The following is a 16292-nucleotide window of genomic DNA, read 5'->3' as shown; positions in this document are numbered from 1 at the left end:
AAGAAACCATCAACCAGAAACACAAGTAAACTCAAAGACATAAAAAGAACTAAAACCAAGATTAAACCGTATAAAACTTGAACTTTTATCTTCTTCATAATGCCAAGGAAAGAATCAAGAATACAAAGTTAAACTCAAAATGCTGACAAATGACAGCTTTGTACATTCCACTCAATGCTAACACTAGTACATCTCTCTCGTTATTGGCAGACACCATACAAACACTACTACAGTGGACCCAACGGCACACATATTACTGCGGGTGATTTTAATCAGGCAAACTTAGAGTCTGTCCTGCCTAGATTTTACCAGCATGTAAGATGTGTGACCAGAGGGGAAAACACTTTGGCTCAAGTTTATACAAGCATAAAACACAGAGTGTGTTATCTCCCACACAGAGGCCGGTCTGACCACTTCTCTGTGATCCTCTCCCCTGAATACATCCACAGACGTATACACAGAAGCAGCACAATTCCTCTGAGTCAAGTGTCTTTGGCAATAAGGACTTGACTGTTCATACAGAAGCTGTTCTATCCATCAACTTCTGTGTGGGAAATGTAGCAGCAGAAAAATGTACCTGTGTGTTTCCCAATCAAAGGTCCTGTAAGCTGTCAAACGTGTCCCCAAAGCCCACAATTCCACTTTCAGGGAAGTATATAGTGCTGCCAGAGCTGACCTGAAGAGCGGAATCAGGAAAATTGGAGCATAGAAAATCAACTCTCCCATAATAACCTTTGGTAGGGTATCCAGCGTATTGTCAACTTCAGGAGGCAGACCAACACAGTCATGGACACGAGCATCACACTTAGCAAAGGAACTTCTCACGCTTTGAGACACCTCCCCCGTAATCCACTATTCTGTCTCAACCATTAACACCTTCCAAGTCCCAGTTTTGAGCTCCCAACCATTGACTGTACAGGTTCAGGATGTAAAGTGGATGTTAAGAGGGGTTGGCGCCAGGAAAACATCTGGACTTGACAGTGTCAGATTTTTTAGGGACTGTGTTCACAGTCTTCACCAGAATTTTCAACCTCTCTCTGAAATAGACTTTCATCCCATGCTTTAATTATTCCTGTGTTCAGAGCCTATATCAACCGGCTCTGAACACCACAAAGACAAAGACGATTATTCTGGATTTTAAGAGATTATTTACCAGAACAGACAAGATCAGAAAAAAGACAAGACAAATATACAAATTCCCCACTCACCCCTAGTGCTCCGATTACCACTGGGACCACTGTTACCTTCACCCTCCACATCTTCTCCAGCTCTTCTCTGAGACCTTGGTATTTCTCAAACTTCTCGTGTTCCTTCTTCCTGATGTTGCTGTCATTCACTTTCACAATGTCTATCACGATGTCCACCTTCCTCTGCTTGTCCAACACTACTATGTCCGGTTGGTTAGCCACCACTATATTGTCCGTCTATATCTGCAAGTCCCACCGAATCTTAGCTCGGTCATTCTCCTTGGGGGCGTCTCCCATTTTGACCTCGGGACTTCCAGGTTATATTCGGCACAGATGTTTCTGTACACTATGCAGGCCACTTGGTTATGGCGTTCCATGTATGCCCTGTCTGCTAGCATCTTGCACCCTGCTGTTATGTGCTGGATTGTCTCTGGGGCATCTTTACACAGCCTGCACCTGGGGTCTTGCCTGGTGTGATAGACCCCAGCCTCTATGGATCTTGTGCTCAGAGCTTGTTCCTGTGCTGCCATGATTAGTGCCTCTGTGCTGTCTTTCAGTCCAGCTTTGTCCAGCCACTGGTAGAATTTCAGCCACCTCCGCTATCTGCCGGTGGTACATACCGTGCAGGGCCCTGTCCTTCCATGATGGTTCCTCCTCTTTTCTGTGTTTCTGCTGGCTGAGGTATTCACTAAACACGCGGTCGGTTGGGGCCATCTTCCTGATGTACCTGTGGATTTCCTTTGTCTCATCCTGGACCGTGGTACTGACACTCACCAGTCCCTTTACTCCTGCCTTACACCTAGCGTACAGCCTCAGGGTTCTGGACTTGGGGTGAAGCCCTCCATGCATGGTCAGTAGTTTCTTTGTCTTGATGTCAGTGGCTTCTATCTCCTCCTTTGGTCAACTTATTATCCCAGCAGGGTACCTGACCACAGGCAGGACGTAGGTGTTGATAGCCCGGATCTTGTTCTTATCGTTTAGCTCATAGGTGTCAAACTCTGGCCCGCGAAGCCATACCAAATTACTATTAGAGCTGGCCTACTGGTATTATACAGCTAATATATATATTGTTTAGCATTAAACTTTCCTTATTCCATATTCAGTTTTTCAGCAAAACTTGTTTGAGTCCATAAGAAAAGATTCATTCTCATATCTGGAGGAAGATTTTTTTTTCAATAAATATTAATGTTAGCCCGCGACTTTGTTCCAGTTTTGAATTTTGGCCCACTGTGTAATTGAGTCTGACACCCCTGGTTTATCTGACTTGTCAGGACTTGCTTTACCCTCTGCAGGTACTTTGTGGTTGCAGCTTTCTTAGCAACCTCTTCATGGTTCCCATTTGCCTGTGGGATCCTCAGTTACTTGTAGCTAACCTCTGTATCTGCAATGTTGCCTTCTGGTAGTTTGATCCCCTCAGTTCTGACTACCTTTTCTCTCTTTGTTATCATCTGACTACACTTCTCCAGTCTGAAAGACATTCCAATGTCATTGCTGTATATCCTGGTGGTGTGGATCAGTGAATCGATGTCTCGTTCACTCTTGGCATACAGCTTGATGTCATCCATGTACAGGAGGTGGCTGAGAACTGCTCCATTCCGTAGTCGGTATCCGTAGCCAGTCTTGTTAATGATCTCACTGAGGGGGTTCAGGCCTATGCAGAACAGTAGTGGGGACAGAGCATCTCCTTGGTAGATCCCGCACTTGATGGTGACTTGTGCTATGGGCTTGAAGTTGGAAGTTAGTGTTGTACACCACATCCCCATTGAGTTCCTGATGAAGGCTCTTAGGGTCCTGTTGATCTTGTATAATTTTAGGCATTCCAGGATCCAGGTGTGGGGCATTGAATCATAGGCCTTCTTATAATCAATCCAGGCAGTGCCCTGTGCACTGGAGGCTGATTGGTCAGCCTAGTCTTGCAGTCTTGGCTGACTGCTCGGTCTACCGGTATTTTGTGTTTTGCACGTCTAATCTTCTTGCTAATCCCTTTCTGTGCCCCACTCATGTATTGAGCCATGTGCCTATTCATCTTAGACGCTATAATGCCTGACAGGAGCTTGTACTGAGTGGTACTGAGGCAGGTTACTGGCCGGTAGTTGGATGGGACCGGTAACTTCTTGGTGATCATCACTGTCCGGTCTTCAGTTTGCCATTCTGGGTGTGGCTGATCTATTAGCAGCTTGTTCATTTGTGCTGCCAGACGCTCGTGGAGTGCAGTCAGCTTTTCAGCCAGTAGGCGTGAACCATGTCGGGGCCTGGTGCTGTCCAACTCCTCATACTGGAGACCCTTTCTTGGATGTCTACCACTGTGATGGTCACTGGACCCTGTTCAGGGAGGTCGCTGTGGTCTGCCTTCAGATCCACTAGCCACTGAGCATTGCCGTTATGGGTTGTGTCCTTCTCCCATATGTTTTTCCAGTATTGCTCCGTCTCCAGCCTTGGTGGTGCTGTTCTCAAACTGTTCCCCTGCCACTCGGCTGGTTCTGAGGAGAACAGCTGGTTTATTCTCCTGCCTTCGATCTCTCTGGTGTACCCCTTAAAGCGGCTGGCGAAGGCTGTGAGTCTTTGCTTGGCAGTTTCCACGGCCTGTGGTATGAGACAGTTTGCTGTACTTCTTAGGCACCTTCTTCATCGCACCTTTCTGCAGCTCCAATAGTTGGCTAACCTCCCTCCATGCTACCTTGATTTTGGCCTCAAGTCTCCTTCTCCATGTTCAACTTGTAGCCAAGCATCTCACTGATCACTGCTGCCGTAGTGTAGATCAGCTGGTTATGGTCACAGTAGGTATTGTCCAGAGTGCTGCATTCATATCATCTAGTAGGTCTTCCTAGGGTATGTTGTCTTGGTACCCAGCTACAGAGGATCCAGGTTTCAAATGGGCATTGGAAATAACACCCAATGACCAAAAAACTAGTTTGGTTGATGAAGCAGTATACAGGCCAGCCAACCAGACATTGTGGGGGTTAAAAAGGAACACAAGACTGTAGTTTTGGTTTCAGCAACAGCAGGAAGAAAGAGCATGAGAAAACAGAGAAGTACCAGGGGCTGAATGAACAATTGGTGCAATTGTGGAACATAAAATCCAGAATGGTCCCAGTGGTAGTAGGAGTAGTAGAGTAGGAGCTGTAACCCCAGAACTGGAAGAGGGCTCCAGCACGTTCACCCCACAACATCAGTGGTCTGCGTCAGTAGTAGGAACAGCTGAGGTACTCCATAGAACCTTCAACCTCAGGAGGACCCAAGCTTGAGGATCATACACACATACCTCTCTCCTCCCCACAACCCCCACCCCACCTGAGGGGATGAAAGATAGTGAAAACTTTCAGCTTTAATTTTAATTAAGGGCTTTGACAATTGTCATTTGGGAAAATTCACAATGAAATTGATAAATGGGTTAAACTAAATCTGAAGCTGAATTGTCCTCCTATTAATGGACACCATGCATTAACACTGAGGTGAAATAAAGTACACTTTTTTGTATTGCAGGTCAATACACAATATACAGTAAAGCAAACTGTAATAAAATAATTCAACTTTGTTGTTAAAATAGGTCAATGGCATTGACCTACAAGGAGCCACACATGAACAAGCAGCTGCAGCCCTAAAAGGAGCAGGACAAGTGGTCACCATCATTGCTCAGTACAGACCTGAAGGTAAGTCAGCTGAAAAAAGTTAATGCACTTTACAAGCACACCAATCATGTGGTGTAAATGCCTTATTAATCAGCACAAACCTACACAGGACAATGCTTAAATAGATCTTTGCGGGCCTCTAAGTAAATTGGCTATAATTGGGCCAAGTGATGACCTCCTTATGTACAGTTGTGCTCATAAGTTCACATACCCTGGCAGAATTTATGATTTCCTAACCATTTTTCAGACAATATGAATGATAACACAAAAACTTTTCTTTTCATTCATGGTTGGTGTTTGGTTGTTATACTCAAGGCTCCATTGAGGTGTCTACAAGATGTCATGAGGTACAAGCCGGAGGTCGTCTATGTCCCTGGCAAAACATTTGTCATTCAAGATTCAAGATTCAAAGTGTTTATTGTCATGTGTACAGAAGAAATAGCATTTCAATAAACACTTTGAATCTTGAATCTCGAATGACATCGCCAATACGTTGTCGCGTAGCCCACAGGCTCGGGCAGATTGCTACGTAGCCACTGTGATACAGGGCATTCCAGCATCTCCAAGCTGAATGTAGAGCATTAAAGAGACACTGCAACTAGGGGTGCAACGATATTCGTATCGATATTGAACCGTTCGATACAGTGCTTTCGGTTCGGTACGCATATGTATCGAACAATACAAAATTTGTAATTTATTTTATCAACTTTCCTTCTGACGATGCTGTCTGTGTTGAGCGCTCAGTGAATCTGCGTTCGACTACTCCGCCTAGGCTCGACAGTGCAGCCTAGGCGGAGTAGTCGAATGCAGATTCACTGAGCGCTCAACACAGACAGCATCGTCAGAAGGAAGAGCGCAGGGCAAGCTAGCGAGACAGAAGTTAAGCTCTCCTTGCAACATGGACCTCCCCCACCCTCATTCAGATCTGGCGTTTGGAATTATTTTGGTTTTCATGTGACGTATGACCCTGAAGGTAAGCGAGTCATGGACTAAAGTAAAACAGTATGTTGGATGTGCCGTGCAATGCTCAATTACATGGGTGGGAACTAGTGTGTTAGCGCAGTTAGCTCGTTAACGTGTTGGCCGTCTAGCCCCATGCACGGGGCGATCGGCGGTAGCTCGTTAACGGAGATTTGCCGTGTTGTGGCATTAAGGTCATTTCAACGAGATTAACCTGAAAGCACTAGTGGGAACACAACGAATATGACTGCACATTTACGCCGACATCATCCTAGTGCAAAGACAAAAACAACAAGCATGCTACTAACTTTAGCCGAGTCATTTAGACAGCTGTTAGCACATGATTCTCCTTATGCTGCTGAGAATATAGCCCAGAAGAAGCGGATAGTATAGCTTTTATTTTGGAAAGAGACATTTCTCTGTAATAAACTCTCTTTTCCAAAGATGAGTGATTCCTCAATCAGATACAGGGCTCGCAATATCGCTAGCCCGACGTCCTGGGGCTAGCGATTTTTTCAGTCGGGCTACCAAAATCTATCTCTTCCCTGCCCGTCGGGCTATTGTAGGAAGGAAAAATATATGTCAATGCTTTTGCATTCTTTCAGAAATGTAGCTGGGTAATTATGTCATTGGCATCGGTGAGCCACTGTCAATATGTGACATATTGAAATCGCGTTTGAATTTGCGCTTGTTTTTTTGCTTTCACTTTGCAATCGTGCGAACTGTGTATAGAGAGCAACAGCACTGATTGGTGAGTGATGATAATTTGTGCACCAATTCCTCTGACATCGTCTTATTAATTGTTAGCTTACTATGCAAACATGACAAGTGAAATCTCCCGCAGCAAGCTTAAACATGTGAGAGGTTGATCGCGCAGAGAATCGCTGAGCTTATGTGAGTGCGTGTGTAAAAGCAGCAGGATTTATATTTTAGTTCTGCTGAGCCAAATAAGACAGGTCAGGGTGAAGAAGTGACAGCCAAAGAAAAGCTTACCACAAAACGGAGAAGTTATGACAAATCAGACTATAAGGCAAAAAGAAAGTGCAGCTTTATGGTTTCATGGACAAAATCATTTCTGTGGCTGCAATATGACGAGCTAAATAACCAGGGCTGCACATAAGTGGTCCACAGGTGCGCATTCGCTGTCAAAATAAAAAACACGCACAAGGGTTAGGGTTAAATTTAAAAACTGTACTTTTGAGTTAAAATATATATTTATAATTTTAATAAATGACAAATTAAAAAGGCATGAACATTTTTTTTGTATCGAAAAAATATCGAACCGTGACACCAAAGTATCGAACCGAACCGAACCGTGAATTTTGTGTATCGTTGCACCCCTAACTGCAACTGATGGGAGTGGACCATCATTGTCCTCGTGGATTGTTGACTACCTCACCAGTAGATCCCAGTATGTGACTGCAGGGACTGTGTGTCTGAGGTGGTAGTCTGTAGCACGGGGCCCCACAAGGAACAGTACTTGCTCCTTCCCTCTTCACCCCGTACACTGCAGACTTCAGTTATAACACGGACACTTGCCATCTCCAGAAGTTCTCAGACGACACCGCCATTGTGGGCGGTGTGAATTAGGGAGTAGACCTAACTCAGCAAACTGGTCAGGAGGGCCAGCTCTGTCCTGGACCATCCGCTGAAGTCCATCGAGCAGGTTGGGGAGGATGTTGTCTAAGCTAACATCCATCATGGACATCACCTCCCACCCCCTGAATGAGACTGTACGAGCACTGAGCAGCTCGGTCAGCAGTGGACTTTTACACCCACAGTGTAGGAAGGAGCGCTACCGCAGGTCATTCTTACAGCAGCCGTCAGACTCTATAACACAGTTTAACATCCTTTGGTCATCTTACTCACCAGCTTGTTTGTTCACTGTACATTTCATACATATCTCTGTACAATCTTTCTATACATATTTCTGTACATCGTTACCTGTATATACGAACTTCAGTTGCTTATGTATATAGGACCACTTTGTGTCTCCCTTTTATATTTTATATTCCCCTTGCTATAAGAGCTGTGTAACACCCACATTTTTCATCCGGAGATAATAAAGGTTTATTCTATTCTATTCTATTCTATTCTATTCTATTCTATTCTATTCTATTCTATATACTGGGTTATGTTAGTGCCCATGTTGCCCATCTGATGTTTTTGCAGCAGGGCTGCCTAGTGCCAGTTTTATTCCTAGCTGTCGTACCCGTTGTTGTGCTGTTATAACTGATGCTGAGCACATGTTCAATAAAGCAAACAACTGTATTTACTCTTTTTAGATAATAATCACAAAACAAACTACCCCACCTACATACCCAGTTCTTACTACCCTGTATTGCCCCTTTTAACATCAATGACAGCTTGAAGTATTTTGTCGTAGTTGTGGATGAGGCTCTATACTTTCTCAGATGGTAAATCTGCCCATTCTTCCTGGCAAAAAGCCTCCAGTTCCTGTATTTCTTGGGCTGTCTTGCATGAACTGCAAGTTTGAGGTCTCCTCAGAGTGGCTCAATGATATTGAGGTCAGGAGACTGGCATGGCCTCTCCAGATCCTTCACTTTATTTTGCTGTAGCCAATGACAGGCCGACTTGGCCTTCTGTTTTGCATCATTGTCATGTTGAAATGTCCAAGTACGTCACATTTGCAGCTTCCAGGCTGATGAATGCAAAATTTACTCAATTTAAAAAAAATTCCTTTTTTGATAGCTTACTGCATTCCTATTGCCATCAATTCTGATCAAATATCCTGTGCCTTTGTAGCTCACACATCCCAAAACATCAGCTATCCATCACCATGTTTCACATCAGGAATGGTGGCCCTTTCACCGTTCGCCTTGTTGACTCCTCTCCAAGTGGCAAACGTTCAGTTTAAGTCTCATCACTCTAAATGACTTTGTGCCAGAAGGTTTGAGGCTTGTCTCTGTGCTGTTTGGCATATTGTAAGTGGAATACTTTGCGGCATTTGTGTAGTAATGGCTTTCCTCTGGCAACTCGACTATGCAGCCCATCTTTCTTCAAGTCCCTCCTTATTGTGCATCTTGAAACAGCCACACCACATTTTCAGAGAGTCCTGTGTGAAGCCTGAAGTTATTTGTACATTTTTCCTTGCATCCCCAACAGTTTTTCTGGCACTTGTGGCTGAAATTTTAGTTGGTCTACTTGACTGTGGTTTGGTTTCGACAGAACCCCCAATTTTCCACTTCTTAATTAGAGTTTGAACATTGCTGATATTTTCTTATATACCTTTCCTTTTTTATAAAGTTCAACTTTTCCCGCAGATCCTTTGACAATTCTTTTGCTTTCCTCGTGACTTAGAATAACATCAGTGAATGAAAGATGCATGGGTCTGTCAGGAGCCCAGAAAGTCACTGACCTTTTATACACACCCACTGATTACAAGCAAACACATCACAGGTGACGATGGTGACATTTCATAGCCTTTCTAACCTTTTTGTGTCGTGTGCAAGTCACCAGGGTATGTAAACTTTTGATCTGGGTCATTTGGGTAGTTTGTGTTGTGTTTAAAAAAAAAGAGTAACCACAGTTTGACAATAAATGGCGTCAGCCAACAACGAGTGAAAGAAAAGGTTGTGTGTTATCATCCATACTGTCTGAAAGTTCTGCCAGGGTACGTAAACTTACCTATGCACTTATATTCAATGGACGCAATGTAAGAATCTCGCAGAAGTCTTTTCACTCTTGAACACTTTGTCAGACAAAGAATAGTTCATTGTAGTGTAAAAATGTTTCTTTATTGCAATATCTGCATTGGAAACACCCCATACACAAGCAAATGAAACACAGTCAGAATGAATATATGTGTGGACAAGATGTTTGCAAACCAATTTACAGCATTTCAAGAAAATATATTATTGTGAAGTTTATTCACCGAGGCAGCATATACGTTGAATACGTCCATGGTGTTTCACAAATAAAGAAAAAGAGAACCAAAGTATTTTTAGTTCCCATTTAATGTGAAAATTCTCACTGAACGACCCCTTAAAAACACTTAAGTCTATCTCTCATTAATGAGATTTAAGTTTAGTTTTTGTGTCATTTTTAATCTTATCTTCTATCAGAATTCCTCTCTAGGAGCTACGTGGACTCAGTGAAGTGTTGATCAGCTGATCAGAAATCTAAAACAATTTGCTTCCCCAAACAGGTTATTGGAAGGATTTTTATTGAGAGTACTGCACAGGTGATTGGGGGTGGACGTGGGCGATATAGCCTCAAAATGATATCAAAATATCATTTAAAGATAATAATCATATTTATGACAATACAGAATCAGTGTGTGTAATTAGTAAACAGAAAGTACTTAAACGAGAAATGCTTGTATAGTGCTTGTATTTCATACCTTGGGATCTTGTATCTTGGGTAGAGCGTGAACCACTTGCTTTTCCAACGTGTAACTGCATCAGCAGTTTCCATCCACCATTTGCTCTTTCTGCCGTGTGGATTGCAACTAGCAAGTGCAGCTGGTAATGCTTGGGTCATTTGATCACATTTGAGTCCATCACCAGCTGCTAGCTTCTGCTCCTTCACAGCCTGATTGTGTTTTTGCCTCAGGTGGTGGGTGAAACAAGTTTGTGGTTTCCCACATTAGGAGGAACTAATGTTATTGCATATTTTGCAAAGTAGTGTGTTTTGTTGAAGGTTGTTGAAGTACTTAGGTAATAAATTCTCATTTAACAAGCATTCTGCTTCTTTAAACTGATTTTTTGCTAAATTTCAAGCCACTGATTTAATCATCATGTTTTCTCCACTCCACCAGGTTTATGACCTGAAAAACATTCCTGATCTCCATCCAATTAAAATCTACAACTGGGCGCTTTTTAGACAGTCGCTTCGATGTTTTATTTAAAACATCTTAGAGCTATTAGCCAAAACACTTGGTATAACCTAGCACAGTGAACTGTGTGTCCTTAAAAAAACTGAGGAATGTGGAAGCAGTAGGTCTAAAAAATAATCTACAGCAGATAAACAGTATCTGAAAGTCATGTTCTTAAGAAACAGGAGGAAAAAGCAAAACCTGACACAGGACCTGAAAGACATGTCTGTTCCTTCAGTGGATCTATCTGCTGTTCATCAGTCTCATCAGAAATGTCTTATTTTGTCTTCGTTTCTGCTAAGGCTGACAAGAAGTCACCAAGTGAAACAAACAGGTTTATGTATATAAAGTTTAAGTTGTCATCAGTATATACAGAGGAGGTAAGGAGGGAGGTACAACAGTGCGTGTATACAGCCATCAGTGAAACACAGTAAAGGCTCCATCATGGTCATACCACCCTGATTAGCTTCCAAGATCTTGTCCGATCTTGGAAGCTAATCAGGGTTGGGCCTGGGTACTTGGGTGGGACGCTGCCTCCCCATTGGTGTGTTAAAGCCAGTGTGTCCACCTATCATTGTCCAGTATTTTTCCTATGGCCTTGTGCTGTATGGCTGTGGCAGTTTCTTTCAACCCTCTATTCTATAATACATATTTGTGTAGTAAAAGATAAACGTGTGTAAATTATGAGGTAATTGTGAATATAAATAATGAGTTATACAAGATAAAAAATAAATTCTAACAAGCATCACTTCTTGTTCATGTTACAATGCACAGTATAGTGTGTGTGTGTGTGTGTGTGTGTGTGTGTGTGTGTGTGTGTGTGTTTCATAGTGTAATCTCTATGTGCTTTATCCAAAGCACACACTCTGTTGATTTACCTCATTGTTCTCACAGTGTTCATTCACTGTGTGTAGCTGCAACACTTTAAACATAATAGGCTTGATGTTCTGTCCTTCTACCCTCGCTCAGATATAATGGGAGACAGTCCCACCTTTGTCAACAGTATAAACCATGTATTTGTTTTTTATATTTGTTTTTTAAACGCAAAGAAAACTTATTAAATGTCAAACGTCAAGCAAGAATGATCAATTATGAACTAGGCATAATTCAAACCATGGACATTTGTTCTTAAAAAACACATCTGTTACAGATTAAACACTGTCAATATTTCCGCTAATTTATTACAATTCTGAAAAGTTGTTATGATTTCAGCAACTTTTCTAATATCGACTTCAGCTTCCTCTCCTGTCTTCACGAGACAGTTTAGCTCGCTGGGCTTGAGCACCAAACACTGTCTATGAAACAGTGTTCAATAAATTAGTGCTTTAATATTAACATTTTTATGTTTCTGGTTAAAACAGAAAAGACAGTAAGTGGCTCACTTTTGTGTTGCCAAAGTGAGTCAACATGTTCAGTGCAGAACTGGTGGATCCTCCTGCACTGGAACAGGAGGAAGTAAATCTAGGGTCTGTGGAGCAGAGTATTTGGGTGAGGCGCTGCCGGGTCTCCGGACCAACAAGCCTAAGTGCCAGCTGGCTACCAAAGAATATGCAGCAATTTAGAGCAATTTGCCAACGATATGTTTACAAAAAACAAGAAACAAAGAAACTTAGTGTTTGTCTCCTAGTAGTTAGTAGTTTAGTTATTTTCCTGTTATTTAAAAAAGAGGTCAAGTATTAGTGAGAAAACAATATAGCCAGCCACAGTGATTTCATACTGAGACATTGTCAGACTCACAGTCTTGCGTTCCTTCTTTTTCTGTTGCTCCCTTCAGGTGTTGCCTCACCCCGTCTGTAACATCCTCCTCTGTCGCATAAACTCTGTCCATGTCCTCATCAGCATATATAAATATACAAATATGTTTTCAAAGGTAGTCTTATTTTTTTAATTCCTTTTTTCATATATTGCCAAATCACAAGAAAAGTTGCCTCAAAGTGCTTTTTATAGCAGTACAAAGAAACAGACAAAACCCCCACAATCATCTGATGCTCTATGAGCAGCAGTGGGAGGGAACGTCTCCTCTTTTAGACGTAAAAAAGGAAACCAGAGAATCTGTCTCCTATTTCTTTGGGGTGTATTGTTATATATCTGATTGTATTATACAGCAGCTTGTGACACTGTCCTGCTGCTGATGTGCTGAAATGGGATAAATGCCTTTGTCTCTATTTTCATAGGTCAGGTATGAATGCATGCTGCTAATAAGAACCCACTGCAGAGAGATAGGTGTTTCCCTTTCTGTCTACTGCTGACACACAGATTTGAGATGTGTGTAGACACCAGGGAGAAAGAAACCAAGACAATATAAAAAAGTGGAAACTGACCATGAGACTGAACGTGCAGACAGTTATAGAATATCTGTTAGTCAGCAACAGCTGCTGTATACTTCTCTTCTTGTTTCTTGGCCCAAAACTTAACTCCTGAACCTTTATAACTAATAAACACTGATGGCACAACATCAGTGTTTATTAGTTATAAAGTCCTCAGACAAGATACTGTGTGTGTTTCTGTGTGTTTTAGATGAAAGCGCTGCATAAAAGTGAGCGAGAGACAAAGCGTGACACTGATAATGCAGGATAATGAGGACAGCTGAAGATATATACACAAGAGGTGATTATAGAGAGGGAACAGCAGGTAACACAGCTGCAGTGATCACACAAGGGAACCAAGGGAACTAAAAGGCCTGATAATAAACAGAGCAGACGGACATAACCTTACAATGACAGTTATACCTTAAACAATATCTAAATGCAAATTCCATTAAAGATAATTACTCAAGACCTTATTGGTGTCAGACTGTCAGTGCTGATCCACGCTAACCTTGTCTTGTAGAGTACGGACGTTTTGAGGCCAAAATCCACGACCTGCGGGAACAGATGATGAACCACAGCATGAGCTCTGGGTCAGGATCCCTGCGAACCAATCAGAAAAGATCACTCTATGTTAGGTTGGTCTGTTTTGGATTTTAGATGGTTGTGGTGAATTCAAAGAATGCAGAAAATGAAAAAACATCCATTCTGCAGTCAGACATCCCAGGCTAAACAGCAAAGCTGCTTTTGCGTCATTTACTTTTGTAAGCTTGTGTGTCTTCATGCATAGATGTCTGACCCTAACTAAGATGAAGATTTATGCAGATATTCAAATCGGGTTTGAGATGTGTGACTGAAACAGAAACACATTCACTATTTACTATAGTAACTATAACTGCTGAAATCCTGCATCTAGTTTCTCTTTGCTTATTTAGAATAAAAGTCACTTACTGCAAAGAAACAGGGATTATTATTTTATTACTGCTCTTCTTTCGTGGAATAGGGCACTTTTTGACTATGAAAAGTCAAAGGACAGCGGTCTTCCCAGCCAAGGGCTCGGCTTCAGGTTTGGGGACATCCTGCACGTCATCAACGCCTCCGATGATGAATGGTGGCAGGCTCGCCGTGTTACTCCACATGGTGACAGCGAGGAAATGGGCGTCATCCCAAGCAAGAGACGGTAAGAAGTGAATACACTAATGTGTGAAAATACTATTGACTAGTTTCTTCTAAACTAGTCATTATCCAAAAACAGGCTGTTTTTGATTCAAGTTTATTTATAAATCACCAACAACAATAGTCACCTCAGGGAAGTCAAAGAGCTGAAGACCTTCGTGATAACAAAAGCCAAAACGTAACGTATCCCAGTCCTGAATAACACTGGTGCAGAATCAAATTCATCTGAAAGGCGTCGATACAGCAAACAAAGCAAAAATGCCAAAAAGGTGTTTTCATTATCAAAGAGCAGAAACCATTTGTCAAATGTGGGATTTTTGTTTCTTCGCTTTAGGTTTGAATTGTGATTCGTGTCACAAATATGTCGTATGTTCCCCCAGTCATGTCTGTGTTTGCTCGCTTCTGTGTGTTTCGTCTCCTTTAGTCCATGTTTCCCTCCTAGTGTTTCATCCTCGTCTCCCCGTCTCTCTCTCACACATGTGTGTTCTCCCCTACTTGTCTCTCGCCCTCTCTGTCCTCCCTCTGTGCCCTGGGTTTCGTCAGTCTGCATCTCAGTGCGTGTTTCTCGCACTTCCAATTTTACTTTGATAGTCTCCCCCAGGTGTTTCCTCTTTGCCCTGATTCCCTCTTCGTTTACTGTCTGTGTCTCCCTCCGTCCAGTGTCGTGATTGACCCTTCTCTCAGTGAGCTACATGATGTAGTCACCTGACATGGTTTCACCTCACAGGTGAGCCTGTCAGGGTTCATCTGTGGAGTTTGTTGCCTTCTTAATGACATTGGGACCATCTGTTGTGTTGTGCAGCAGTCAGGTTGGTGCACAGCTGACAGGCCTATTTGACAACTGCTAGAATTCATATTATGGCGAGAACCAATCAGCTAAGTAAAGAGAAACAACAGTCCATCATTACTTTAAGAGCTGAAGGTCAGTCAGTCGGAAAACTGCTAAAACTTTGAATGTGTCCCCAAGTGGAGTCACAAAAACATCAAGACTACGATGAAACTGTCTCACATGAGGACGCCTCAGTAAAGGAAGACCAAGAGTCTCCTCTGCTGCTGAGGATACATTCACCCGAGTCACCAGCCTCAGAAATCACAAGTTAACAGCAGCTCTGATCAGAGCCCAGATAGGTGCCACACAGACTTCCAGCAGCAGACACATCTCTGCATGTTCAGAGCAGACTGTGTGAATCAGGCCTTTATGGTCAAACAGCTGCTGAGAAACCACGACTAAAGAGAAGAGATTTGTTTGGGCCAAGAAACACGAGGAGTGGATGTCAGACCATCTGTGCTTTGGTCTGATGAGTCCACATTTGAGATCTTTGGTTCCACCTGCCGTGTCTTTGTGACACAGAAAAGGTGAGCGATGGTCTCTACGTGCATGGTTCCCACCATGAAGCATGGAGGAGGAGGTGTGTGTGTTTGTGTGTGTGTGTGTGGGGGGGCTTTGCTGGTGACGCTGTTGGGGATTTATTCAAAACTGACGGCAGACTGACCCAGCATGGCTACCACAGCATCCTGCAACCACAGGACAATGAGCCCAAACACACCTCCAGGCTGTGTGAGCTGATAGCCCGGCCTCCACAGTCACCTGTGGGTGGCTATAACTTGAAAGCAATCCAGGCATGAAGGGGGGCGACTTTGAGGAATCTAAAATATAAAACATGTTTTGAGTTATTTCACACTTTTTTGTTTACTACATAATTCCACATGTGTTCATTCATAGTCTCGATGCCTTCAGTAAGAATCTACGATGTAAATGGTCAAAGAAACATAAAGAATTAAACGTGTCCAAACCTGACTGCTAGTGTGGGTGTTAGTACTAAAGATCTCACACGAGTTTGGATCTCGGTGACTTCGGCCTCAAGGTCTGCCTCAATTTTCTGAAAATCTTGTGAGTGTGAAAACTCTAGAACAAAGACACGGGAGTTTGAAAGTGATGCAACTGGTGTGTCCACCAAAAACTTGGTGACCTTGACCTCAAGGTTAGAGGTCCTTTTGACAAAGCATATAGTTAGGCCTGGATCAGGTGACCGTGAATCGGCCCTTAGTTATGCTGCAATAGGCTGCTGGGGGACTCCCATGATGCACTAAGCATTTCTCCTTGTCTCGCCCATTTTCACTCATCATGGGTTAATAAACTATAATTAAGCATTATTGATTCTTGATCTCGGGCTCTCTTTGTCTTGTCTCCCTTCCC

The 16292-nt window shown here is 42.8% G+C and overlaps 1 protein-coding gene across 16 annotated transcripts in view; it reads left to right on the top strand.

The window, feature by feature from the left end:
• dlg2 (discs, large homolog 2 (Drosophila)) overlaps positions 1 to 16292 on the top strand; it is a 157797-nt gene that overhangs the window by 131101 nt on the left and 10404 nt on the right. For all 16 annotated transcript variants that reach the window (XR_005693055.1, XM_040010575.1, XM_040010593.1 and 13 more), the window contains 3 exons: positions 4735 to 4837; positions 13443 to 13557; positions 13923 to 14099. Coding sequence is in view for 15 of the 16 variants with exons in the window: in XM_040010575.1 (XP_039866509.1) it covers positions 4735 to 4837; positions 13443 to 13557; positions 13923 to 14099 (395 nt within the window). In the remaining variant the exon portion in view is untranslated. The remainder of the gene's footprint in view (positions 1 to 4734; positions 4838 to 13442; positions 13558 to 13922; positions 14100 to 16292) is intronic.

The sequence above is a fragment of the Simochromis diagramma genome, unplaced genomic scaffold (genome assembly GCF_900408965.1).
Source record: "Simochromis diagramma unplaced genomic scaffold, fSimDia1.1 OVJJ01000123.1, whole genome shotgun sequence".
NCBI lineage: Eukaryota > Metazoa > Chordata > Actinopteri > Cichliformes > Cichlidae > Simochromis > Simochromis diagramma.
Note: the sequence above shows the minus strand (reverse complement) of the source record. Positions and strands in the feature narration are given on the sequence as shown.